This window comes from Girardinichthys multiradiatus, chromosome 20, assembly GCF_021462225.1.
Source record: "Girardinichthys multiradiatus isolate DD_20200921_A chromosome 20, DD_fGirMul_XY1, whole genome shotgun sequence".
Taxonomy (NCBI): Eukaryota; Metazoa; Chordata; class Actinopteri; order Cyprinodontiformes; family Goodeidae; genus Girardinichthys; species Girardinichthys multiradiatus.
Window position 1 is genome coordinate 38,045,327 of NC_061812.1, and position 26,856 is coordinate 38,072,182.

The 26,856-nt window shown below is 44.9% G+C and overlaps 1 protein-coding gene across 1 annotated transcript in view; it reads right to left on the bottom strand.

The window, feature by feature from the left end:
• Window positions 1–704: 704 nt before the first annotated feature.
• The window catches only part of lrig1 (leucine-rich repeats and immunoglobulin-like domains 1), a 42,714-nt gene continuing 16,562 nt past the window's right edge, over window positions 705–26,856 (bottom strand). Inside the window, exons 3-18 of the mRNA XM_047348840.1 lie at window positions 26,214–26,288; window positions 20,777–20,914; window positions 20,495–20,638; window positions 19,519–19,662; window positions 18,654–18,797; window positions 16,407–16,550; window positions 14,095–14,175; window positions 11,536–11,607; window positions 8,472–8,543; window positions 7,657–7,820; window positions 7,224–7,577; window positions 6,506–6,787; window positions 4,542–4,976; window positions 4,324–4,458; window positions 3,875–4,165; window positions 705–3,064 (exon numbers count right to left, since the gene is read on the bottom strand). Coding sequence (XP_047204796.1) covers window positions 2,862–3,064; window positions 3,875–4,165; window positions 4,324–4,458; window positions 4,542–4,976; window positions 6,506–6,787; window positions 7,224–7,577; window positions 7,657–7,820; window positions 8,472–8,543; window positions 11,536–11,607; window positions 14,095–14,175; window positions 16,407–16,550; window positions 18,654–18,797; window positions 19,519–19,662; window positions 20,495–20,638; window positions 20,777–20,914; window positions 26,214–26,288 — 2,878 coding nt within the window. The 3' untranslated portion in view covers window positions 705–2,861. The remainder of the gene's footprint in view (window positions 3,065–3,874; window positions 4,166–4,323; window positions 4,459–4,541; window positions 4,977–6,505; window positions 6,788–7,223; window positions 7,578–7,656; window positions 7,821–8,471; window positions 8,544–11,535; window positions 11,608–14,094; window positions 14,176–16,406; window positions 16,551–18,653; window positions 18,798–19,518; window positions 19,663–20,494; window positions 20,639–20,776; window positions 20,915–26,213; window positions 26,289–26,856) is intronic.

Below are 26,856 nucleotides of genomic sequence, written 5' to 3' on the forward strand. Positions count from 1 at the left end.
TGGGTGAAGGCATAATGGTTTGAAATGAAATTAAAAATGAGGGGACTTTCCAGGTTTTGTGTAAATATAATCAAAGCTGAGATCTGTTCAGTTGCTTCTGTACAAGAGATGTTATCTGAGAGTTTAGTTGAAGACCAACAAATGACTCTATGTCAGACTGAGGGCTTAGTGTGGTCTCATATGGAAGTGAGGCAGTATCAGGGTGAAAGCTCTGTCCTTCAGGAATCGGTGCAGAGAAAACTGCAGGGAGGGGGAAGACGAATGGCCTCACAGGTGGGACTCCATGTCACGCTGCATGTCACTGTGCTGCTGAACACCAATAGCCAGTGTTTGATTGGTAGAGGCCACGGCCAGGGGCATGTCAATCACCTGATGACAAACATCCATCTGGAATGCACATTATGAGCCCGAAGTCAGCCTAGAGTCCAAAACAGGCTGCAGATGGGGGGGGAGCCAGGAGACATTCCTGGTGGAAGTTCAGCTTTATGTGAATGTGGACCAGAGGCTATAGGGCTGCTTTTGAAGATCGAGGTCTGTGGATTTTATGTGGCAGCAAATGCTCCATTTGACTTGATGACTTCTCCATAACCACCCTGACAGGAGAGGGATGTCAAATGCTAACCCAGCAGGTGGTGACGCGGCTGCAACCGAAACATCCGCCTTGTGTGTTTGCACAGGTGAGAAAACAGACCCGACACTCATGATCATAGCAAAATGTGATTTGTTTTTTTTTATTAGACACTTCAATGCCATGTTAGACACTTCACTGTTTTAGCTTTGACATCGGTACAGACGCTTCGCTTCAATAAATTAGTCTCAAAACATTGAACTGGACCTCACACCCTCCAGTCCCTTTAAGGCGGGTCTCTGAGTGGTCTCGCAGGTAAAGCCACCTCTGAAAGGTGTAACTGGTGAAGGATGTCCTCCACCTTACCTCTGGTACTGAAACACGATGGAACTGCTTCGCCTGAATGTGACCCGGTGTATCCAGGAACTGACGCAGTCTGAGGCGGGGTGTGGGGGAGGGGGTTCCTGACTGCATTGATCCTGGTTTGGTTAAAGCACGTTTTCACAAGCATCCCAACTGTTCACCGCGTTACCACAAAGCATGACATGACTGAGCTGCAATGATGGGAGCTCGGGTGGAATACTGGCCTTACTGCTTCAGAGCGCAGCACAGTGGGTGTCGAGGAAGATTACAGCAGTAACACGGTTTTCCCCAAAACTCGTAGGATGAAGCCAGATGAATGACCAGAGCACACGTTTTTAGCTTTAACTGTGAATGTTCCTTGGAGACGCACCGATAAATGAGCTGATGACAGGAATCGGCTGGTTTTCAGCTTGGCCAGAACCTTAACATTGCTGTCGTTTTCTATTTAGTGATCACTCCACGCCTAAGTGCCTGCTAGTTTGGACTCCTCGTTATGGAAGTTATTACTGACACAAGACCAAAGGTTAGCTGATTTTAGCCTCAGTGAGGCGTTTAAAATGAATTTAGAAGAAGCACTAAAGGTGTAAGATGTTATTTGAAAGGAATTTTTACTACGAAGACATCTAGAGGTCACTTCATACCTGCTTTGGGGAGAACTTCATCAGAAAACTGCTCAGTTGCTTCTTAATCTTCTGGAACTCGCTGCTGTTTGCAGCCATTTGGAAATCTGTGTTAAAGATTTACAGTTTGTCTCGGAAGTCTGAGCTCGGATAATGATTTCACACCTCAACTGAGCTCACTAAATAAAAATTGGCTAAAAATGTATCAAGGTCCAAATTCAACATAAACCGAACAATTGGCCACAAATCTGATCGGTGCATCTCCACTTACATCTGGGCTCATTAATGGCTTTTAACGTCACTTTAAGTTAAACAACTCAACCATCCTGAGACACATTAATCCTAGGTAGATCAGAGCAGCTTCGCAGTAATCTGTGGTATAATAATATCAAACCAGTGGAGGAGTCTTAACGGCACAGCATGTTCTGCTGATTGTGTCAAAAATGTGGAATGTCTCCCCCACCCGGAGCAGGTTCCTCGCATTCCTGTCGGCAGATGATGTGCACAATCTGTTTCTGAAGAACATAAAAAGTGCTGGAGCTGGCTGACCACAAACGTACCAAAAATATTTCACATCAAAGCTCTTCCTTCATACCGCAACAATGCACGTGAATTCTGGTTCTGTAAGGCCATAGATAGCGGCATTTGTCCAAGAAAATAAAATACGTCACCAAGTGCAACCAAGTGTTTTGTTTGCTATAAAAGTGTACCTGTATCTTTCACTAAAAAATAAAAAAATAAAAATCACAGGTTGAGTCTTCTTTGATCATGCAATAAGGCACAGCAGCTGGATGTTGGTCAAAGCTGAAAAAGGTTGTTTTCTCCCTAAGAACAATAAAAATATCGCTTCCTTCTTTGCCATGCACATATATTCCAACACTCTTTTGTAAAAGTTATATAATATATAAGAAAACTCTTATGTACAGTCAGAAGTCCCACTCTTATATTTCTCTTTTTTCCCTACTGCACATAATTACACTGTACAAGATTCCTTATATTTGCATGCTTCAAATGCAAGTCACATTTTTTGGCGCTAAAGTTCTTTCTTTAAACCGGTCACCTCCCAAACGAAGGTTTTAAACTATGTACATCTTATACGCTCAGGTGGGACGCCACCCACACAAGCTCCACCTTCAAACGCCGGACTCTCCCCTTCAACCGCGACAATCATCCTCCCAGCGTCCCCGTGTCGGTCCAGATCCGGGAGACTCTGGATCGTTCCCCTCGATGTGAGGTAGCAGTTTTTAGTTTTTTCCCAGTGCAAAGAAAGAGTTAAAAAGGTCAACATTTTGGGCTGCATTCAGTGTCTGCTAGTCGCTGGATCTCCCCAGAAGGGCGCTCTCATTCTGAGAGGCTCTGAGGGCGTGTCCGTTAGACAGCAGAGTCTGCCTGAGCTCAGGCTCACAGTCAGTGTCCAGGCGTCCGTAGTTTGTCCCGCCGGCCAGCTTCACCGGCTCGTGGAAGGAGTCGTCCTGCGACGGGCAGCCCACCAGCGTGTGTCCCACTCTGCTCGCTGGAGAAAAAGACACACGAGAGAGAAAACGTCAGGGAAATAGAGGCGATGACATGTACAGTGCCTAGCAAACACTGGAAGTGATGCTGTTTTTGTGGGATTTTATGTCAAAGCCCAACACAAAGTAGCTGAAATTACCGCTCTGCCAACTGTGCACATCTAGAGACATTTTTATCCATTCTGTTTTGCAAAATAACTCAGTCGCACTGGATTTAGGATGTCTGGACTTTGACTAGGCCTAACACATGAATATGCTTTGATCTTAACCATTCTATTATAGCGATTCATTCTGGTATCATCTGACCAGAGCCCCTTTTTCCACATGTTTATCATTGTGTCCTTACATGGGTCGTGGGACGGCGTTGTACGTTGATAAAATGCTCATTCGGCTACAGGAAATTCAGGGAGTGGAATGTGTGCATAGAGCTGCGTCGACATGTGGAGGTGAAAAATGGTATTCAAAAGGCCAATTCCAAGCACATGACTCCACAGTTAAATCCCAGCGCAGGCCTGCACATGCATCCGCAGGAGTCTGGCAGCAGTGAGAGGTCTCATTTCAGCGTTTTTCTGAGATGTCCTGAGGGGCTCTGGTCATGCAACAATAATACACAACCAGATGCAAACTGAACAAAATTTGCCTTGACACAGATTTGTGAGTTTCTTTTCATTCCTTTGTTCACCTGATGTAAATGATATCCCTGCAAGAGAGTAAGGCTTCAGGAATTCAATTTAAATTTATGGCTTACTGTTGGCATTTCTTCTGATTTTCCTCCAAGCAATAAAAATATATTCCCAGCTCTACCCACAAACCTTTTCTATTGTTCTGGCTTCGCTCTATCGTGTTGTGATTTTTGGGATACGTGGATCCTTGCATGTCCTTTCGGATCCCGTGGGGAGTTCCGTTGCAGAGCGGAGCTGCTAAGTGTGACCCTGGGTCCCTCTGCTCCCCCAGGTTACACTGAGAGTACCGAGGGGGGGCTAGCTGCTGCTGCTGGTACTCGCCGCCTCGAGCGAGGCCGTAACCGTGGGTCAGGTAGTCGGCATCGCCGTAGCTGTTGCCCGTCTCCATGCAGTCTGTGCACATCACGGCTCCGTCAAAACCTGCAGCGAAGGAGGAGAAGAAATCACTTGACGGCAGTATATCGTCAGCACTGCTATTAGCTGTGATTTTTTGACTCTGAGCAGGTTTCACAGACACCAGAGGCTGCTGGCAGAACTAATGTTTGGCAAAGCAAGGCAGAGGGTGGACTGATGGGTACCTGAGGTGTCTACAACATGCCCGTTGGGCTGAGCTCCACTTCCAGCTTCCACGCGGATACAGACATCCTGCCGCTCGGACAGAGTGCCCTGAGATGACAGGTAACTAGGGACATCTGGAGGGACAATGGTCTCATCTACGAAAGGTAGAACAGAGGAAGACATCAAAGCCAGGCCCGAAACAGGACACCCTCAGGTTTCAAGGTAGTTCTAAACTCACCAGTGTTGGTCACGCTGCACTCCTCGCTCTTCTTCCTAGTCTGGTAAATGATGCAAACCCACACCAACGATGTCGCCACGATGCTCGTCACCACCGCAATGACGATGATACCAATGGTGACCGTGCTCAGGCCCACCGGCGACACGCACACGCTCCTGCGCTGGGTCACCACCAGTTGGCTGTGAGCGCGCTCCGTGCCCAGCGTGTTGGACATGAGGCAGGTGTAGCGGCCGGTGTCCTCCATCGAGGCAGAGCGGATGACCAGCAGCTGGTTGCCGGGGGTGAAGTAGTGCCTGTCGGAGGGTTGCAGTGGCTGGTCGTTGTGCAGCCAAGTGATGCGAGGGGTTGGGCTCCCGAGGGCTTTGCACTGCAGTGCCACCGTGTCTCCCACCGCCACGCTGCGGTCCTCCATTTCCTGGGCCAGGTGGGGTGTTTCTGTTGAACCAGGAAGAAATACAGTTCTCAGAAAAGCTACAAAGCTGCAGGATTCAGATGTCATTACAGGGGAGTTTACACACTCATCATCGGCAAGAGTCAAGTTTGAATTTAATGGCGTTTTTCTGCGATTACCAAGGGTTCAAAACTCTACTCTAGAGAGAGAAATTAAACGTATCTGGCCACAATGAGAAGGACTGTCTGGATGATTCAACCTGAGGCTCTCTGTCTCTCTCAATCCCATTTTTTTTTTTTTTATTGAGACTGTTGTACATTCACACCACCCTGATAAAAAGAATGCTTCAAATGCATCATTGAAAACCCCAAAGTGCCGTGACATTCATGCCCGAGATTAGTGCATGTAAACATCTCATGTCCAAGGTCTGCCTTATGAAAGATTAACGTTCTAAGGTCTCTGCTACAGCTCCATATATTTACAGTGTAAATAATCCCAGCGAATCAGTTTGATTAAACAGAAAAAGCTGATCTCCTTTAACAAAGACACTATTCCACCTGAGCTCATATCTGAAACAATGACAAACTGTGGCATCAGGTAACGTTTTATCTCAACACACCAACAAGATGTCTCTTGCCAGAGGATCCTCTTTGGAACAAGGTTGCCAGTGTTTCTGCAGAATGGACTGCATTGAATTCAGCGTGAGTGTGTGTGAGGGTTGGCCTCTCAGACTCAACACTTCCCCTCACAGTGGGACATACACAGATTAAGAGGTCTCACTTAACCCACTTCAGCCTCCCCATTTTTCTTCTATCTATACTTTCTCCATCTCCATCAACCCCACCCCATCACAGCTCTTTTCTTTTTTTTTTTTCCTCCAAACCCCCTCCCCATACTTCACTGTCCCACCCTCCCCTCTTTTCCAGACAGGGGCCCCTCGACTGCAGCCACCATCCCCCTGCACTAACCCCCATCTCTCTGTGTCTCGAACCCAAACATCACAGGCTCTGTTACTTGCTTCAGCGCTCTGCATTGCTGGGTGGATTAGCACAGAAGTCTCTATCGAGTCACACATCATGCAAACATGTCGCTAACCTAAATCTACCAGTGTGTTAAATATAGAAATCGTTTTAGGAGGGCTGGAACTCTTCCTTTTTTTGCTTCAAGGAGCTGCCTTGCTCAGTCTAAACACAAAGCACAGAGATGATCTGTGTGGTGAGCTGGTTTTGTTGGAGTTTACTGTGTAAAACAGCCAATAAACTGGGAGCAGTCAGGCCTGCAGCGAGGTAGCCATCACTGTCCCTCCCACTGAGAGAAGAGAAGGGGGTGGGAATGCCTAACAAACACCCCTCTGTGAGCCCCTCCTCCCCCCCTCTATGAACCCTATCTCCGACCTCTGGCCCCTGACCTGCAGCACGGTCACAGCTGCCGAGAAAAGAAAAATATAAAGCTTCTCATTCTGCGGCCTGGGGCTGACCAATTCCCAAATGAGCGCCCGGCTATTTCCACATGTAGCTGTGGGAATGTGACCAACACAAACCGGAGCGGAGGGTTGGATGTCCTCGGCTCTTACCCAGCACGGTGAGGGTGGCGTTGGCCGAGACGGTGCCCGCTGTGTTTTTGGCGGTACAGCTGTACATGCCCATGTCCTCGGGCTTCACGTCCATGATGAAGAACACGTCGTCATCGGGCATGACGTGCATCCGGCGCTCCCGGGCGGCGGGGAAATCCGTGCCGCCGTCTTTCTGCCAGGCAATCTGGGGTACCGGGTGGCCTTCTGCGGCGCACTCCAACCGGGCAGTGTGGCCCGTGCGGATGGTACTGTCCCTGGGTGTCTTCAAAAAGGACGGCAGTACTATAAAGAAAGAACATGTTGGTATAAAAAGGACCACAACAACATTAACATTATTTTTTATTGGTTTCTGTCAAAGATATAGTTGGAGCAGAACCTTTGCTTAAGAATTTAACAGCAGATGTTAAGGATTATCGAGCTATTCACTTATTTTTCCAGATGTTCTTGGTATTCAGACCTAAAATCTTTCTGCTAAAGGCCCACAGCTCAGATTCTGCAGGAAACTGTTTTTGTCTTCAAAACATATTTGTACTAGAAATGCACCATCCTATAGTGGGTGGAGGCCAAGCAAGAGGCAATATGTTTAAGTGAAAGTTTAACAACCTTTCTATAAAAACACGATTAAGAGTTTTCTTCTGTTTTCCTCTCCAGGAATCATTTCCCTTTTAAAAAAATCTGGGTCATCATTCCTGTACGATGTTTCTTGGAAACCACATACCGTTGACGACAACTTGAGCCTTGTTGGAGTAGGTGGAGCCAAAGTGGTTGGTGATGATGCACTGGTAACGTCCCTCGTGGGCAAAGGTGGCGTGCCGCAGGTGCAGTATGGTGGTGTACTCCATCACACCTCCTCCCATGCCTGACGTGTAGGGCGTTGCACCCTTGTGGTGAGTGCGCACGTGTGCAAAGTTCTCCATCTCGCCTTGGCGAATCAGTTCCTGGTCCTTGCGCCAGGCAAAAGTCATAGGGGAGGAGCTGCTGCTCGCCGCCGTGCACGTGAGACGCACATCGCTGCCGAGCACCGTCACCGTGTTCTCCGGCTGGACAGTGATCTGAGGCTTGGGGAGGTCATCTGGATAGGAGATCATGCCAAAACAGGTTAGGAAACATGATGTGGAATATAAAAACACAAGAGTGCAGCCCTGACTTACCGCACACAAAGCTGTTTTGTGGAGCTTCAAAGATGCTGGTGCCCTGCAGGCTCACTGGGTGGGCACAGGTGGCATTTACACCCGCCTGCAGACCATGCATCTGCAGCCAGATGGGCAACCACTGGAGCTGGCAGTCACAGAGGAAACTGTTGCTCTGAATGAGGCTAGACGTGAGGAGAGCAGAATGCAATCGATCACTTCTCGTGCATTTTAAACTGCAAGAGCATTTTTCAATGTGTGAAGCAGCACAAGGCCAGATTTAAACTTTTGTAACTGTGCATCTGCTACTGTAAGCATTTTTGTTTGATCAAACAGTCTCCTGACAAAAGTATTCCTTCAACTATGTAACATCACATTACATCCAGAAACTTGAATCTGCTTCTTCAGGGTTTTATGTCATGGATCAACACAAAGTAGTGCAAAAATGTGAAGTGGAACGAAAATGACGATTTTCTATATATGTTTTACAAATAAAAATCGAATTATGTAGCATGCATTTGTATTTCCTCGCTTCAGTGATCGAAGAATGTTCTGTCTCTAATGCACAAGCATGGTAGACACATACCCCAAAACACTTGCAGACATAATTGCATTGATAGTTGCTTTAAAGTAATTATTTAGCATGGCTGAATGGAAAACACACTTTTAAGATCGTTTATGAAAATGATTGAAAAACCGTTTTCTTTCCATTTCACAATTATGCACCGATATTTATTGGTGTAGCACATTAAATCTCAATAAAATATATAGAATTTCGTGATTGTAATGTGTAAAAAAAAAAAAGAAAACTTGTGTAAAGCAATGATGCAACTCACAGGCTTTTTATGTTCCCCATCTTGCTGAAAGCATCAGGCTGGATGGAACGAATAGCGTTCTGCCCCAGGTTCCTGTTGTCACGTAAGAAATCGGCATGTTAGCTGTGCAGCGGTCACACCAAGCAAAGGTGGAAATATCAAGGCTTTTCACAGGCAAGCATTCTTAGCAGGGTTGTCCTTGCCTTCAATTAACAAAGGCCTGTAAAAAAGCTATTTGTACATCCCCTACTCCAATAAAGTTGGGATATTGTTTAAAACGTAAATGACAGCAGAATACAATGATTTGCAAATCCTGTTCAACCTACTACAGGTCCTTCTCAAAATATTAGCATATTGTGATAAAGTTCATTATTTTCCATAATGTCATGATGAAAATTTAACATTCATATATTTTAGATTCATTGCACACTAACTGAAATATTTCAGGTCTTTTATTGTCTTAATACGGATGATTGTGGCATACAGCTCATGAAAACCCAAAATTCCTATCTCACAAAATTAGCATATTTCATCCGACCAATAAAAAAAAAGTGTTTTTAATACAAAAAACGTCAACCTTCAAATAATCATGTACAGTTATGCACTCAATACTTGGTCGGGAATCCTTTTGCAGAAATGACTGCTTCAATGCGGCGTGGCATGGAGGCAATCAGCCTGTGGCACAGCTGAGGTCTTATGGAGGCCCAGGATGCTTCGATAGCGGCCTTTAGCTCATCCAGAGTGTTGGGTCTTGAGTCTCTCAACGTTCTCTTCACAATATCCCACAGATTCTCTATGGGGTTCAGGTCAGGAGAGTTGGCAGGCCAATTGAGCACAGTGATACCATGGTCAGTAAACCATTTACCAGTGGTTTTGGCACTGAGCAGGTGCCAGGTCGTGCTGAAAAATGAAATCTTCATCTCCATAAAGCTTTTCAGCAGATGGAAGCATGAAGTGCTCCAAAATCTCCTGATAGCTAGCTGCATTGACCCTGTCCTTGATAAAACACAGTGGACCAACACCAGCAGCTGACACGGCACCCCAGACCATCACTGACTGTGGGTACTTGACACTGGACTTCTGGCATTTTGGCATTTCCTTCTCCCCAGTCTTCCTCAAGACTCTGGCACCTTGATTTCCAAATGACATGCAGAATTTGCTTTCATCCGAAAAAAGTACTTTGGACCACTGAGCAACAGTCCAGTGCTGCTTCTCTGTAGCCCAGGTCAGGCGCTTCTGCCGCTGTTTCTGGTTCAAAAGTGGCTTGACCTGGTGAATGCGGCACCTGTAGCCCATTTCCTGCACACGCCTGGGCACGGTGGCTCTGGATGTTTCTACTCCAGACTCAGTCCACTGCTTCCGCAGGTCCCCCAAGGTCTGGAATCGGCCCTTCTCCACAATCTTCCTCAGGGTCCGGTCACCTCTTCTCGTTGTGCAGCGTTTTCTGCCACACTTTTTCCTTCCCACAGACTTCCCACTGAGGTGCCTTGATACAGCACTCTGGGAACAGCCTATTTGTTCAGAAATTTCTTTCTGTGTCTTACCCTCTTGCTTGAGGGTGTCAATAGTGGCCTTCTGGACAGCAGTCAGGTCGGCAGTCTTACCCATGATTGGGGTTTTGAGTGATGAACCAGGCTGGGAGTTTTAAAGGCCTCAGGAATCTTTTGCAGGTGTTTAGAGTTAACTCGTTGATTCAGATGATTAGGTTCATAGCTCGTTTAGAGACCCTTTTAATGATATACTAATTTTGTGAGATAGGAATTTTGGGTTTTCATGAGCTGTATGCCAACATCATCCGTATTAAGGCAATAAAAGACCTGAAATATTTCAGTTAGTGTGCAATGAATCTAAAATATATGAATGTTAAATTTTCATCATGACGTTATGGAAAATAATTAACTTTATCACAATATGCTAATATTTTGAGAAGGACCTGTAGCTGCGATTGAATAGACTACAAAGACAAGATATTTACGCGTGCAGAATGTGGCAGTGACATATTCAACGACGTCCCTGAAAAAGACATTGCTTGGATGGCAGCATGTGTTGCTCCAAAACCTGTAGGTACCTTTCAGCATTAATGGTGCCTTGGCCGATGTGCAAGTTACCCATTCCATGGGCACTAACTCACCCCCATACCATCACAGATGCTGGGTTTTAAACTTTGCACTGATAAGAATCTGGATAGTCCTTTTCCTCTATGGCCCAGAGGACACGACTTCCCTGATATCCAAAAACAGTCTGAAATGTGGACTCGTCAGACCAAAGCACATTGTTCTACTTTGTGTCAGTCCATCTCAGATGACCTCGGGCCCAGAGAATTCAGCGGCATTTCTGTGTTGTTGATATATGGCTTTGGCTTTGCATGACAGAGTTTTAACTTGTACTCTTAGATATAGCTACAAACTATTAATTGATGTGGTATATACATTACATAATGATGGTTTTTAATGCAGTGCCTCCCGAGGGGTCAAAGGTCACAGGCATTTAACGTTGGTTTTCTTCCTTGCAGAGATTTCTCCAGACTCTCTGAATCTTTTGATGATATTATGGACTGTAGATGATAAAATCCTTAAATTCCTTGAAATTGGACGTTGAGAAATGTTGTTGCTAAACTGTTGGACTATTTGCTCATACAGTTGCCCTTGCTTGTGAACAACTGAGCCTTTCAGGGAAGCTCCATTTATACAAATCATAAAAATGACCTTTTTCCAATAATATTTGCAAAAAAACAAAAAGGTTTATCAGTTTGAACATTAAATATCTTGTCTTGGTTGTGTATTAAATTGCAAGTCATTGGATTCTGTTTTTATTAACGTTTTACACAACGTCCCAACATCATTTGAATAGGAGTTGTACTACAGAGCTCACCATATGTTCAATAACTTGTGCTGAGGCACGGAGGGGAAGAAAGTTCTAGACAGCGATTGAGCTAGACTAACAAGAGAGAGGCAGCTCCTTTTTCTAAGACCCTATTTAGTTGCTAGCTCTGCCAGCTACTTTTACCCAATCTCAGCCCCCCCTTCTCTGCTGGTCTTTACACCCAACTGTCTCCCTCCCAGTGTTTCTGCTGTGGGATACTCACAGGTGTTCCAAGGTCTCCAGGCCGGCGAAGGCTTTCTTGGCCACCGATTTGACCTCGTTTCCAAATAGAGTCCTGCCGTCCCAGAACATGCAGGGCGTCGATTGATGAAGGGAGAGTGGGATAGGAAGAAGAGGTGAGGAAAAGGGAGCAAAACAAGGGGAGAGAGGCACAATTAGTGAGGCTAAATCTGATAAGAGGAAGGACTGGGGAACTGGAAATCTGAACTGGGGGGAGATTAGCCAGAAAGAAGGGTGACTGAAATGTAATGGGGCTTGACTTTTAGCTAGAAAGACTCTGCTCTGCTCTTTTAATACCACTTTTATCTTTATTAGAGTTGAACAGTGATAACCGGGCACTACTGTGTGTGTATGTGTGAATAGCCGTGCTTCTCTTTCCAGCTGAGCTTGTAGGTGCAATCATTTTAGTGGCTGTGAACTGTTCTAGTGAGTCTGACCTCGACACTCTCTTCTGATGGAGATTTCACTTTCCTAGGAAGACGTTATACAGGTTGGTGCCTTACATTGAAGAGCCCAGTGTTCAAACTCATCCACATGTGCACACAAAACGCCCATCACAATGGTGACAAGCAACTTTGCAACTTCTGTTTCAAATACTCAACCCATCCTCTTCCCATTAACGCTGGCTAGCTTCTCTGTCCTTGTTGATGACATGCCTTCCCACAGCATGATGCAGCCAACACCATGTTTGCCGAGTCCCCCCCCCCCCCAGGTTTTGCAAATGTGCCAAAAAGTTCAGCTTTGGTCTCATCTGACCAGAGTGCAATCTTCTTATGGCTTTCTTTCAACAATGGCTTTCTTCTCGCAACTCTTCCATAAAGAGTAGTGTCGTGGGTGTGATGTCGAAACATGAACTTTCCCACAGCTCCTCCAGAGAGTTCACTTAGTGGTCTCTAGAGAACCTCTGAGGCCTTCAAAGAACAGCTGGATTTATAATGAGATAAAGTTACACACCAGTGGACTCCATTTACTAATTAGATGACTTGAATGGAATGTTTTCAATGGATTTTGGTTATAGGTGCCAGAGTAAACGGGGCTGAACACATGCAGGCTACACATTTTGGAGTTTTATTAGCCAAACCATCTATCATTCCCCTTCCATTTTACAATCATTCACCACTTTATGTTTATCCATCATATAGAGTCTCAGTAAAATACACTGAGGTCTGTGGCTATGATGGGACAAAACGAGGAAAGGATCAAGGGGTAGGAAGGTTCTGCAAAGTACTGTGTGCCGGACACTTTGAAGTCCTCTTTTTCCCCTTCTACATTTTCTTTTTCCCATGGCTCGCTTTGACAGCTTCGGGATGCAGAGGACTGCTTCGGCCAACGCCACGAAAAAAAAAAAAAAAAAAAAAAAGGGGGGGGGGGGGGGGGGGCAGTGGAGGCATTTGATGTTTGATGACTGAATACGGCCCTTAATTTCACCCTCTCTCAGCTGCCAACAACAGACAGTTGGAATTGGGAGGACGTAAGGAGCGGAGGCATGAAGCAGAAATAGAAGTAAGCCTATTGGGGAGAGAACCCCTGCCAGCTCAAAGAAAAGCCCTTTCTCTCCCGCTTTCTTGGGCTCTTTCTTTCGGCTGTGCTCACACTGGGAACCATCTTGGCTGGACGTCATCTTTTCATCCTGCAGGTTGATGATTGAAGCCCAGCGCCACAAAAACTTCACTCTAGCTCCCATTTCACAAATCGCTAACTTGAGAAACAGAACCGCTGCTTGACTTGATTAATTATAAGAAAAGAAACTTAGAGACGGGAAAAAAGATGGCCTTTAAGCAGAGGTGGTTAGCAACTAGTTACATTTATTTGAGTAACTTTAAAAAAAAAGTACTTTTAGGAGTAGTTCTACTGCACAGCCCTTTTTCCTTCTATTTGAGTAATATTTTAAAGGAACGCTACCCTTACTTGAGTACAATTATCTGACTACTCTACCACCACCACCTTTAAGGTCATATGAGAAAGTGTTAGGAAAAAATAAATACGGCAACCACATGTTGAGGCCGGTGCCCTGCAACTTACAGACACCCCCATAGGCCACTGCACCTGAATGAAATGGCTAAATGACCTTCTCGGCATGTATGCAACAGTGTCATCTATTGAGCTAATTATTCAACAGCTCTTTGTTAAAGCAGATTCACACCTTAGAGTCGCAGGACATCAACCCCTGAGGATCAGAGCTCCACAGGGCGCAACACTCGCTAGCACTGAAGCCAAAAACCAGTCAGTGGCCATGTCCTGGGATTATCCTGTTCCACCATTATTAGACCAAGGAGCTAATTATCAGAGGGACGCTCTGAAGGGGAAATGGCTTCTGCTTTTAGTGATGCAATAACATGTGAGGGTCCTGTAAACCCTAGAAACCTTAGTTGGCAATGAAGCGTAGGTAAAGACTCTTGCACAGAAACTTTTGTTATTCTTTTTTCAAAGAAAAGCAGAGAGTGCCAGACCATTAAAGGGTGGTGAAAAGGAGGGGTGTGATAGAGGAAGAGCGGAGGAGGGAGCAGGAAAAAAAAAAAAAAAACGAGTGGAAGATACTCACAACTTGTTGAGCTTGTCCAATCCAGTGAAGGCCCCGTTGGTGTCCTCTATTGTGCCAGAGATGTCGTTATGGTCCAGCTCCCTGCAGAGAAGGAGAGAAGAGAGGGGGATAAGAAGGAAATGGACGGAGTCTGTCTTCAGAGAAAAGTTCCCAGCCCCGGCCCTGGAAGTTACAGGTTACCCCTTCGACCACGCTCCAACCCTCCCCCATCTGCACCTGGCCTGAAGAGCCCCTCTGCTGCTCTGCTCTGCCAACCAAGCATTCTTTCCTTCAAGAGGGGTGGAGAAGGAGCAAGCCATGCAAGTGCATGTAAGGACACAAGCCCCTGGCGCAGGGAAACGCATGTATAATTCATGATGGCATGGAGGGGACTGGCGAGAGCACAATGCCTTGTCAGAGGCAGGCAGTTGGGAGTGATGGTGGCAGGTAGGGTATATCCAACACTCTTAATGGGGGTTAGGGGCCAAGCTTGGCCATGGCCAGGCAGATAGAGAATAGAATCAATGGAGAAAAAAGAAAAAGGTTCTTCTTTTTCTTGTGCAGTGGGGTTTGTGAATGCATCTGTGAGGTGCAAGGAACTACCTCTCAGATGAAGTCATCGCTGTGGTGAAGCCACCGCTTTCTCTCGCATAAAGATCAAAAAGAAAAAAAACCCCCATCAAATTTGGAGAAGTCCTCTGGATCGACAAAAGACCTTCCTCCAAACCTAAGAAAACCCTTTTGAGGTTGATGGTCAGCTGCACCTCCTCCTCTCTTTGCTTTCCAAGCATCTTTTGTACCCCTCTGGTTCTTTTCAGTCTCCACTGGCTGCTGTCTTTGGTATGGGGCTGCACTAGGCCTGCCAATTTCCTACACTTTCTGGCTGGATGGATCTGAATCGCCATTGCCTGCAAAGCCAGGGGTGGGTAGCTGAGCAGCCGTGGAGCTGAGGGACCGGCAAAAGGGGGCCCCAATGAGCCAACGACCCCTGTGGCCGAATTAGAGGGCAGGCTGGCTTGTATAGAGCTTTCACACCCTGATGTAGGCTCCAGCCCCATGCCAGCACAACCAGCAGCACATACCCAATTAAAGCTCCCCCAGCTATTTTTCAGGGCCCTGCCTATGCCCTTCCTCCCCTGCACTGATTACATTACACCCGCCTCAGAAGATAAGAGGTTTAGACAAGTCCAAGTTTAGACAAGTAAAGGAGAGTAAATAAAATACTGCAAAATTATAGATGTGCATTACAGTAGGCTACCACAGTAAAGTATTTATAGCTCTTGGATTTTCTCACATTTTGTCACGTTACAACCACAAACTTTTTAACAGGATCTTTTTTCCCCATTCTTCTTTGCAAAACAGCTCCTAATCAGAGTCAAGGCAGCTGTTTACAGCAGATTTTATTTCAGTGTATTAAATTAAAAGGGACTGAATATTAACGCAGATTTGTATTTGTAAAAAAAAAAAAAAAATTTAAACCAGGTAACCTTATTGCTTGGTTTAGTTGGTCTTTAACAGAACATCCTCATAAAATACATAAAAGCTTTGTAGCTGTAATGTGTTCAAGGGCTATGAATACTTTCATAAGGCACATTAAGTGTTTTGTTTGAGATAACATGAAGAGATGACAGCATAAGTAGAAGCAAATAAAAGAAAAACGGGGCGATTAAACACTAGAAATAAAAACATGGATAAGAGCCTAGTGGTCATCAAAACTGCTCGTCTCTTCCCTCTGTGTCCAGTAAACAAGCCTCCAGTGTGTCTTGGCTCATCGACCTGCTGCGAGAGATCTGGTCTATGAAGAACTGGCTCTACTCTGTGGGGCTGTTTTGGTTTTTTTTTGTTTTTTGGCTGGAGAGCAGCAGAGCTAAACAAACCGCGGTTAGGAACCAAAAGGCTGTGAAGGATTTATCCGTTGACTTTTTTTCAGCCCCTTTATTTTATATAGGCACTTTGTGCAAAAGGTGGAAGGAAAAGAAAAGCGTCTTTATCTGCAAGTTTAAAAGTAAGGAGGGAAATCAACAAAGCAGAGTGATACTAAACACTTCCAGGTCCAAGCTTGTCCAGACAAAACCGGAGAAAAAGGAGCAATGTTTATAACGGCAGCAAAAAGTAACAACAGACGGCCAGTAAAAAGAAAAGAAGAAGGCATGAATATACATGAATGCTGATAGGAGGCTTTTTAAGTCAAGTAAAGGGGCTACCTGGGCATAAATATCAAATATCACACCAATATTTAACAGCTCAGCTTTCACTGCTCCCAAGTGGAACGTCTAACCTTATCTCCAACAGGGGCCAGACTTTAATGAGGGTGGTTGGGGGGGTGTACTTACAGGACTCGTAGTGCCTTGAGGCCCCTGAATGCTCCCTCGTTGATGTGGCTGATGGAGTTGTGGCCCAGCCGCAGTGTGTGCAGGTCCCCCAGCACAGCCAGACTCCCCTCATCCAGACGAGTCAAGTTGTTGTACGACAGATTCCTAGACAGAAGGAGACGCAGTCAGAAAGGAGGGGACAGGGATGGAGAAACGGACAGAGGAAAACAGTTTGGTGTGAGCTCTGAAAGGAGATGACAGCTTTACAGAACACCGAGGCAGCCTGCAACATCATTAGACTTCAATTTAATGGCTGATTTGAAAGTTCTCTGCCACCCTGTTGTCTTTTCATAGTGTAACAAGCTGCTAACAGAATGGATCCAGCAGACGTGGAAGCAGAACTGAGATCCAAATCATTGAACAGGGAAGAAGCAGTCCTGGTTGGAACAACATCTGCATCTATAAACCAATAACAGCATGAAATACTGTTTTTTTATAAACATGCAAGCTTTGTCCTGGCTCATACAGATTTTCTCGGAGGTCCGACTACAATTTTCTTTCTGAACACAATAACACATAAAAGCATAAAGAAAACAGGGCTGGAGGTTCTTTGTCAGACGTAGTAGTTTTAAACTGATTATCAGATTTTTGTTTAACTGCATCCAAGTACATACTGTTGGTTGATTCAAGGTTCTTTCAGTGCCAATATTCTCTGCTTCACCTTACTAACATTTTTTTTATAATATTCTGGACATGTGTGTACAGGAGAAAACTTGAAAATTAATCAGGTCTTATCTGTAGGTTCAACAAATCATGAAACAAAACATTTCTGAAATTAGCTTCCAGTTCTTGGAGAGTGGTATTGAACCATGTCAGTTTTTTTTTTTTTTTTTTTTTTTGCATCTGGGCTAAAATAAAGTACATTTTATGAACACAGGTGATTTCACTGTGTGTGTGAAAGACAACAAAACATTTGAAATAATTGTTTTAATTGGCAATTCTTAAGGACCCAGGTGAACGATCACAGGTCCAATTGAACTTGAATTTAAAACTGTCCAAAGTCAAAATAAATAGTGAAACAGTCATTTTTGATTATTGTGCATTCAGTTGGTGAGTAAAAAACTCACTAGTGGGTAAATTAGTAAAATTAAGTTGTGATGTTGGGGACTCCATAAATAAACCATGTGATTTAAATAAATTTTTAAAAAAAGTCTCTTTTTCTCTACTTATTCAGGCCTGGACACTGCAACAAGCCAGACTTTTCTACACTGCACCCTGCTTTATAGTCGGAAAGTCGTCGGACTTTAGTATTGCAGCAAAACAGAGCAATTGTGATCTCTGGCTGATTGGTCGGTGCATCTCTTCTTTTCACACATTAGCTTTTGGTAAACTTAGATTCTTAATGATAATAAATCCTACAGCAGTAACTTTCCAACAGCACTCATAAACATTATTGTGCATTTTATTGCCCTTTCTGTGGCCCTCTGTGCCGGTCTCTGTGGCCAGGCCTCAGGTCTGCTTGACCAGCCATGTGTGCAGAGATTCCCCCTGATGACCAGCTCAGCCAGGCGCAGTGGGATTGCAATAACAGGCTCCTCATAAAGACGAGTCACTCGCCTCTATCAGCAGCAAGGGTCAACATAGCTCTATAGGTAATAAAACTCATGTGAACGGAGACTGCCGTGAAGCGGGGGGGGATGTACAGCGCCGGGAGCAATCTGCCATTCATAAGATGTGCACACAGGAAGCAGTGCTGAGATATACCCAGAGCAAACCACCGTCCACCACTTAATCTTCTCAGACTGCTACACGTAAACAAGCCGAGGCGCCACGGAGAGCCGGCGCTACCTCACAGTTAGCGACGCCTGAGCTGAGCGAAGCACTTTAAAGCCGCATTACGACACTCTTGTCAACAGCACAGGGGAGAGACCTGCAGATAATAACTTGGTAGACAAAGGCTGAGGAGGTGATCCTCGAGCATAATTACCACAACACAAACAACCGAGGATTACACGCCCGCTTGCCAAAACCTCAAGCTTCAGAGACGAGTACAAAAACTCTTGTCGAAGGGCTTGTGTGCCGTTGAGCCCAGCTCTAATTATGGGATAAACAGGCTTATCCTGAGAATGGCGTAGCGTGTAGAGTGTTAAAGCAAAATGTTATTTAACCCTGGGCAAAGGATGATGGAGAGAGTTGGGTTACTGAAAACCACTAAAGCATCTAAGGGCACACAGCTCTGTTCAGGCTCTTTTACATGCAGGTACTTACAGTTCCCTCAGCCTCTGGCAGAACTTCCAGCCATCGGCGTTGATGCGGGCTATTGAGTTGTTGCTGAGGAAGAGCTGCGTGAGGGAGCTCAGGCCGTACAAGGAGCCGCTGTTCACCTCAGTCAGGTTGTTGTACTCCAGGTGACTGCAGGAAATACGTTTTAGGGAGGAAAAAAAGAAACAGTGGTGAGTAACGTTTGAATAAGTGAGAATGACATTGCTTGCACCGGGCTGAGGTCAAATACAGTGCCTTGAAACTTTAACATTTTAACGTGTTCTTCATGGTACAACAACAAACGTTTTTTTCTATTATTATATTTAATAGACAAACACAAAATAACAGATGTAATATATGAACATTAATTTCCAGATTTCAACAAATATCCTCAATTAACTTTAGGTTTGGCCATTCTAACACATGAATATCCTTTCATCTAAACAATTACATTGTGTCTCTGGCTGTCTGTTTAGGGTCACTGTACAGCAGAAAGGTCAACCTCTTTACCTTTTGTAACCTCTAACAGATTATCTCCCTTTAACTCTGACAAGAAATGCAACTCCACAGCCTAATGCTGCCACCACCATGTTTCACAGAGGGGATAAAATGCAAGGTGCAGTGATGTTGGAATTCTTTTTTTTCCTTTTCAATCTTATGTTTTTTAAAGTAACAAAACTGGCATGAAATATATTCTGAAAAGTATTATAAGGTTTTTGACCATTAATGTGATATATTTTTATACAGTTTAGAAAGTTATATTGGTGGGGTAGTAATGTAAAATCTGTCATTTTGGAGGATCTACATTCAGTAAAGGTGCATAATGTTTTTTTATTTACTGGGAAATTTGTTTTATTTTTGTTTTACTTACAGGACTTTCATCTTGGACAGGTTCCAGAAGGCTCCGTCAGTCAGCTTGCTGATGCTGTTCCTTTGCAGTTTCAGCACCTCCAGACTGGACAACCCCTGGAAAGTTAGACCCTCGATCTGATGGATGCGGTTCCTGTTCAGTTCCCTGTAGGGCAGATGGACAAACACAGAAACAATCTGCCTTATTATGCTCTAGTCTCCAAAATGTACTGTCTCAGTTCTAAAAAGACATTCAACACCACCAATTCAAACCACTGAATCATCACTGCAGTCTGGTGACGTCAAGAAACAAGATTCCAGATATTACTTTTTAAAATTCAGCTCAACCAGGTCTTCTCTTGCATGCAACATTAAACTGTGCAGCTGCTATGGGTTTGAAGGCTCTAAAAGCCCCCAGGGCTTGGAATGACAAACATCCATACAGGTTCTTTTATGTTAAAATTCATCACCAATAGTGGTTGCAGATACTGTGTCTACCGGAGCACCTGCTCAACAAAAGGCACCTGGGGAACCTTGGGGAGAGACTCCCATTATGCAAACGGCTTAGCTCTGCGGAGATGAGGTGCTGAGCTACAAAATGGGCTGGCGGCGTCGTTATGCTGGAGGGAAGTTTGACGAAGATAATGGAGCATGGTGCGGGAATTGAACTAACCACTTTGGGGACATGGAGGAAGGCAGTAAATCACTAATAATACAACTCTGGTGTTTACCTTGTCAGACCTTATCCACCCCTGGAGGTATAGCTCACACTAACAGCGTTCTAAATGTTAAACACACAGAGCTCGATCAACAGACACCAGGAAACCACTCCTCACTCAAACTCCTAAATCCTTTCAACTCTCTGACGTCTCCTAAGGAAACACGGGGGATGGCTATTCATTTTAAGCCTGAACATGGACTGGTCACACAGACCGAGACCCAAAACCTTTCAACGCGCCATCTATGTTGCTGAAGTGATAAAAGAGAGAGGCACTCACAGCTGGGTGAGCCTTGGAAGCTGGAAGGCTCGGATCGGGATCTGGCTGATGCGGTTTCGGCTCAGTCTCAGAACCTGCAGAGTTGAGCCCAGATGATCCAGCGCTCCGAGCTGCAGCGTGCTGATCTTGTTGTTGCTAAGGTATCTGAAAAAAGACAAACCGAGCATAAAACACAAACGATTTACCTACTGCTAAAAATTACGCCAAAAATTCTTGTCACTCTCTAAGAAGTTCGTTTGCATGCTGATTAATCCAGAATCTTCTGGATTCTGAGGAACTTACAGATCTCTGATTTGAAGTCCCGCAGGGAAGCCGTCCGCCCGCAGATCAGTAATCTCATTATTGCTCAGGTCCAGCGTTTCCACGGAAACCAGCTCTGTGGTACGACTGCCATCAATAATGCGGATCTTATTATGATGTCTGAAAATTAAAATGAAAAACATTTAACATTAGTTGTGCTTGGAAATTGCCTTGGTTAACCTGAGAGTGTAGTTTATCAATCAAGGCAGAGAGACACTCAAATCTGCTCGGAGTTCTTTGAGTCCACTTAAGGCACAGCGAGAACAGAGTACACAGAACAAAGTGGCCTCCATCCACCACAAACTGGGTTCTTCAAGAGCTTCCAAACAAAAGCTGGCCTTCTGTAAACAACACCAAGGACACAGAGGAAGCCACCAAATGTGTGATGGCAGCGTGTTTCTGAGGGGAGGTCTGGCCTTTAAGGAAGACTGAGATGACAGAAAAACTAGAGCAAACCACTGCGAAACACCGAAGCAAAGACCAGCCCAGGATTTAGGCCTTTCCAGGTGAGGAAACATCCTGTCTGGCTTGTTGCATGTTGCCAGGTCAACCCAGAGAGAACCGGACATGTTTCAGCCATGTTTAGAGGTCTACTAGGGGGGGCTGGGGTGAGGTTATTCAGGGTTAGGGACCAAAGAATGAAATACCAATAGAATGAAAATAAAATACTGCCTCACTGAGTACTAATTAAATAGGGAGACGTTGACTGTGTACGACTGTTTTACAGCCCTTTGTCTCACTGTTAGGATGTACTTGTTAGAAGACCACCGGCCTGTATTACCTGAGAAAGGATGAAAGCCTTTCACTGGGTGACACATGCGAGTCGCCACACGATTAAGTGCTAACTGTGGATGGGAATCGCTTCTAGTTTTCCTTGCTAAAAAGAAATGAAAGTAATAAAAACTATAAGCTTGTGAACCTACAATCACTACTTTTTGAAATGGACTCTTTTATTACCCAAGTGAGATTGCTGCAACAAGATGTGATAAAGGTAATAATGTGTGGCTCCAACTCCTGTTATCTCTAGGCACTTTTTCCCAATAGTAGCATCTTTTAAACTCACTTCTAATAGCCTCAGCCTGTTGTATTCAGCATCGTCCTTCACTTATTTGTTTTCTTGGACATGTACATGTCTGAAACTCAGCACCATGCAACCATCACCATATTTGACCATGGATGGTGTGCGAGGGTCATGTGCACTGTGTGTTGTTTTGCCACACATAACATTATGAATGTAGGGTAAGAATCCTTTGATCTCATCCGACCGCAGCACCTTCTTCCAGGTGTTTGCTGTGTCTGCTTCACGGCTTGTGGCAAATCTTTTTCCACATTATTTCACTTTCCTTTTTATCTTTGTTTCATTATTTATCTACTTTTAGGAAAGTCTGCTTTGGAAATGGCAAACGTTGCGTGGCTGATTAAAAACTCCTGCGTTGTAAGGTCACCAAACTCTTGTTCACCCACCTTGAGGCAGACATGACCGATTTAAATGATTTTCAAATTGATTTGTTAGGTCAGAGGCAAAGCAGTAAAAACTTCTCCAGCAAATGGTCTGTTTTCACTCCTGTATATACAAATCAATTCCTAGAATCTTTAGAGATATCAGTAGTTACGTAGTAATTAAATATTTATTAAAAAACTTCATGATGGTTAGTGGCTGCAAGTTCGCGTGGGACAAAATGAAACAGAGCAGGTGCTCCATCAGTAAAACTCATAAAAACAAAGTAAGTCCCAACTTCCCCTCTGGCTCTCAACCAGCGGATGAACACACACACACACACACACACACACACACACACACACACACACACACACACTTTCTGCTGTCTGTGAGGAGGGTGGGGTGGCTCACTATAGTGGTCCACCTGAATAAACAGTGGCAGCAATGGTTAAGGATGAGCACAATCGCAAATACACACATGCACAATACAAGCAACACACACACACACACACACACACACACAGGACAGGGATACGGACAGTGGCTACAGTGAGCAAATACACCAAAAGGAGGAGGAAAGCACTGGAGAAGAAGAAAAGGAGGGTGTGGGAGGAGAGGGGGGAGAATAAGGGGTGAGGTGGGGTCAACAGCTGGTGACCTCTTGCTGGGAAAAACAGATCGGTCTCAACTCGTTCTCTCCACATTAGCCACATTTATTCCCAAAGCTAGGTTCCCAGCTGTGTGTTAGAGACGGGTGACGCCTCAGCGTTGAACGCGTTTGAAGTCCACGTTCGTACAATAGTGGCGTTTATAAGAACTGATTTTTATATGACTTTCTGATAAAGAGGAGCATGGTTACCTTTTGTTCTCTTGAAAGTCTGAGAGTCTTATTCGCCTTGATTCCACTTAAATCCGAATGTCACGGCCCAGCTCCACTGACCGCCTGATAGCATGAGGCCGACTCCTTTTGATGTATGGGAAGAGTATCGGAGGGTGTGTGTGTGCGTGTGGAGGGTGTTACACTAGCAGGGTCCTGCTTACCGGTGTCATCTTTGACCTCGATGTTAGAGCAAATGTTGGGCTTCATGGACAAAAGGAGGGTTATTTAAAAATCAGATCCTGTGGGCCGTTTGATTTTTATCCCAAACTGTTCTAAAGAGCCTCTATGAAGTTGATTGGCCCAGCGATGGGTACAAAGGGAAAGTTTGTGCTGCTCTGCTGTCACAAAGACACTGTGTTTTTAAAACTTTTTGTTGCTTCTCACTCTTTTTTTTTTTTTCTCTGTGCCACCCCTGCTGTGGCATTCTGAGAGTCTGCGGGACCTCAACAGGCCTGCCAAATGCATTGTGGGAACTGTGGGAGCCTGGCATCTGGTGTTTAGATGGCTCAGTGTTCGTTCCTCTGTCAAGTCAAGTTAACTTGTTTGTCATTTTCTGGATCTGTGCCCAGACTAGGTATGTGCTGTTCACCAGTTTTAAGGTTCACTGTGGTTCTAAAAAGCCGTAGCTTTTTAGAACCACAGTGAACCACATTAAGTCAGTAGAGATGATCATGTCATGAAGAATATACAGCTTTTTGTAGAGCAAATCTGGCTCGACACTGGAAGGAAACCAGACCCACCAGGTCTCTACCAAAGCACCTGGGATAGGATACAGAAATTAAAGTATTTATGCTAAATGTTAGCTTTGGACAATGAATCAAAATAATATAATAAATAAATATAATGGATAATTGGGATGATTAAAGTGTTTATAATAATCTATGGCCTAGTGGTTAGAGAATTGGTCAGTTGGGTCCTGGAGAGGCCACAAGTACCCTGGTTTGAACCCCACAGCCTGCCACTCCCTGAGCACGACCCTTAGCCCCAGAATGCTCCCTGGGCGCCACACAATGGCAGCCCACTGCTCCCTAAGGGATGGGTTAAATGCAGAGGATAATTTATCCATTGTGAGATAAATAAAGTGTAAATTATCATTATTATTAATACTGCAAAACCCTGGTATTTTTCCTCAAGTTATCATGACAATCTTATACTGGCCATTTAATTGAGCGATTCAGGTTTAATTTTACATCTCTTACATCCCTCTTGTCAAAATTGGCTGCCAATAAGCACACAGCTGCTTCCACTCCCCCACTGTGAGACGCAACTAAAGTTAAACAGTCGATTTTCCCTTCCTGCAACAAGCTCTGTGAAAAAGACTTATGTAAACATCCAGACGGCCCAAATGACACACTGGAAGCCTTGGAGGCTGTCGGTCCATCAGACATTAGCAACCACATACGTGCTGCTCTCAGGCTTCTTGAGAGGTTACCGTTTGATGAATTTGTCTGAAGACGGGATTTTCTGTCTGTCTTGTCGCATGCGCCTCGGCCACTGTCTCGCACAGACTTGCAGTCAGACGGCATTCCAGACAACCTCCAACCAGTGGCAAAGACACGGTGGCTGCCTTTGCCAGCACACAAACACACTCTAACTCCAACTGGCTTAAATAGTGCCAAGCTAGTTTGCACTGGATTTACTTTAAGGAATTACGCTGACCCTAGTTTCACTTCTTGTTGCCCTTTGGCTCTCTGTACCCTCCTACAGACTACCTCACCACTTCCCCTAATCTCGCCTCTTTCGACACATAATGATGTCATCCTGATCTGACGCTGTTCAAATCCCTTATGCTTCGCTCCCTCCATGTTTTCTCATCCTTCCTCCCCTGCTCAATGTTACCCATTTTACTGTAAGCCATGTGACTGACAGCTGCAGCTGTAAGTGCTTCAGCGGGCCCTCACTTCAGCTGCGTAGCTTTGTAAAAATCTGACCCTCCCTCCAGCCTCCACTCCCACCAGGACAGCAGCCCTTCCTCCCCAGCAACAGGCTTCAAGTCAGGCCAAAAAAAGACAGCCCCACACTTTTGGATGAGCTTCCACTTTCCACAGTTTGTGGGGGTGAACTTGCTCCAGTCTGTTCTGGATCAGAAGGAAAAAGGATTGACAGAAAACCAAACAACATGCAGTAACATCTACATAAAGTTGAAAGAAAAAGACACCTTTTTACAGTTATTAGTCGGCATTGCCTAATCAAACTTAAACTCCCTTTTCTTATAAACCATCTACAGCTTACAGAAATATTCTGACCACATCGGTGCATCATGATGAATTCTGAGAAGCAGGCAAATGACACACAAGGGAGAGGCGAGTGTGTGACTCCCACAAAAGCCTATCGCGGAAAACCGATACGCCAATGACCAAAGATGACACGAAGCAGCAGCTGTGTGCTTTACTACCGAGCGAGCAGCCGGTGTCCTACAAATGTGTGAAAGAAGCTAAATGGGAAAGCTAAAGACTAGCGCTGAATGAGCTCCAGTTAAATTTCTACTGAGAGAGAAGAGAATGTTTTCTGGCCAAAAGAAGAACCTTGCATTAGCATGATCCTAACTAGAAACATCTACTATTAGTGCACATCTTCCTCATATTTACTTTTACTGTTACCTGACCGCATCGCATGAGTCTTTCGACTGTTGGAGGGGAGGAAAAAAAATAGACAGGCTGCTGATGGACTGCTGAGCTCACATTTGTGACACACACAAGCGCGTACACGCCCTTCCCAAATACGGCAGTAAATCTCCAGCGAGATGCCATCGCAGCCAGTCCCCAACAGGCAAGGTTTCACAACTGGGAGCAACAGAGTCGAATCTATATATGAGCTGACACTCCAAACAGCCAGTGCAGCTCACTATAGACAGGACCACAGAGCCGGCTAATAAGACCCTTCGGTTGCTTAACCTTGTGCTAATCTCAAGAAAGGAGTCCATAATAATGACAACAGGGCTCAAAAGGGAAGAGTGTTTTTGATCCGCTTTGGTGCAGCCGGGTTGTATTAATGATTATCTTCACTGTGGAGGCATCTCTAGTCCCCCGACTTCTGAATGCAATGGAAGAAAATATATTCCTGGTAGCATTTCAAGAAGAAAGTAGGGCAGTACTCACAGGTAGAGGGATACAATTCTGGAAGCAGCCTGTCCTAAATCTGGTATGGACGTCAGCTCATTGTGATCCAAGCGCCTGAAAGGGACAAACAGTAGGTCAGAGAAAAACAGTACCCCAAAACAAACGTACACTGAGGACATGCATTGTTTCACACATTAAATGGTACCAGATTTTTATCTTATAGGTATTAAAAGATTGCAATAAACCTAAGACATCACAAGTAAGCTTTGTGAGTTTGCTAAATTCAATCTGGACATAAATCAAAGGACTTCAAATACTACTTGTCACGTCTGCCGCAGGAGCAAGCGGTAGGTCATCCTTGTGAAAACCAAAAATAACACGGGAGTAAAACAGATGTCCAGGAGCGTATGACTGGTGGGCCAGCCTGCCAGAGATGTCACCAGTGCATGTATTATCGTGTGTCCCGCACGCTGGTGCTGAGTGACACGAAGCCGAGCCCCCTCTCGTCGCCATATAAAATATTTACAAGGCCAGTGCTGGCCACAGTATCGGGTGGTGGAGGGGAAGGCTTAAAATAGAAAACCACCACTTATTTCTTAATTGGACTTAGTTCAAGGCAACACACAGAAGGATGCTGCTGGGAAGCACATTGCCATTGGTCTGTATCGAGTCATTTAAAGTG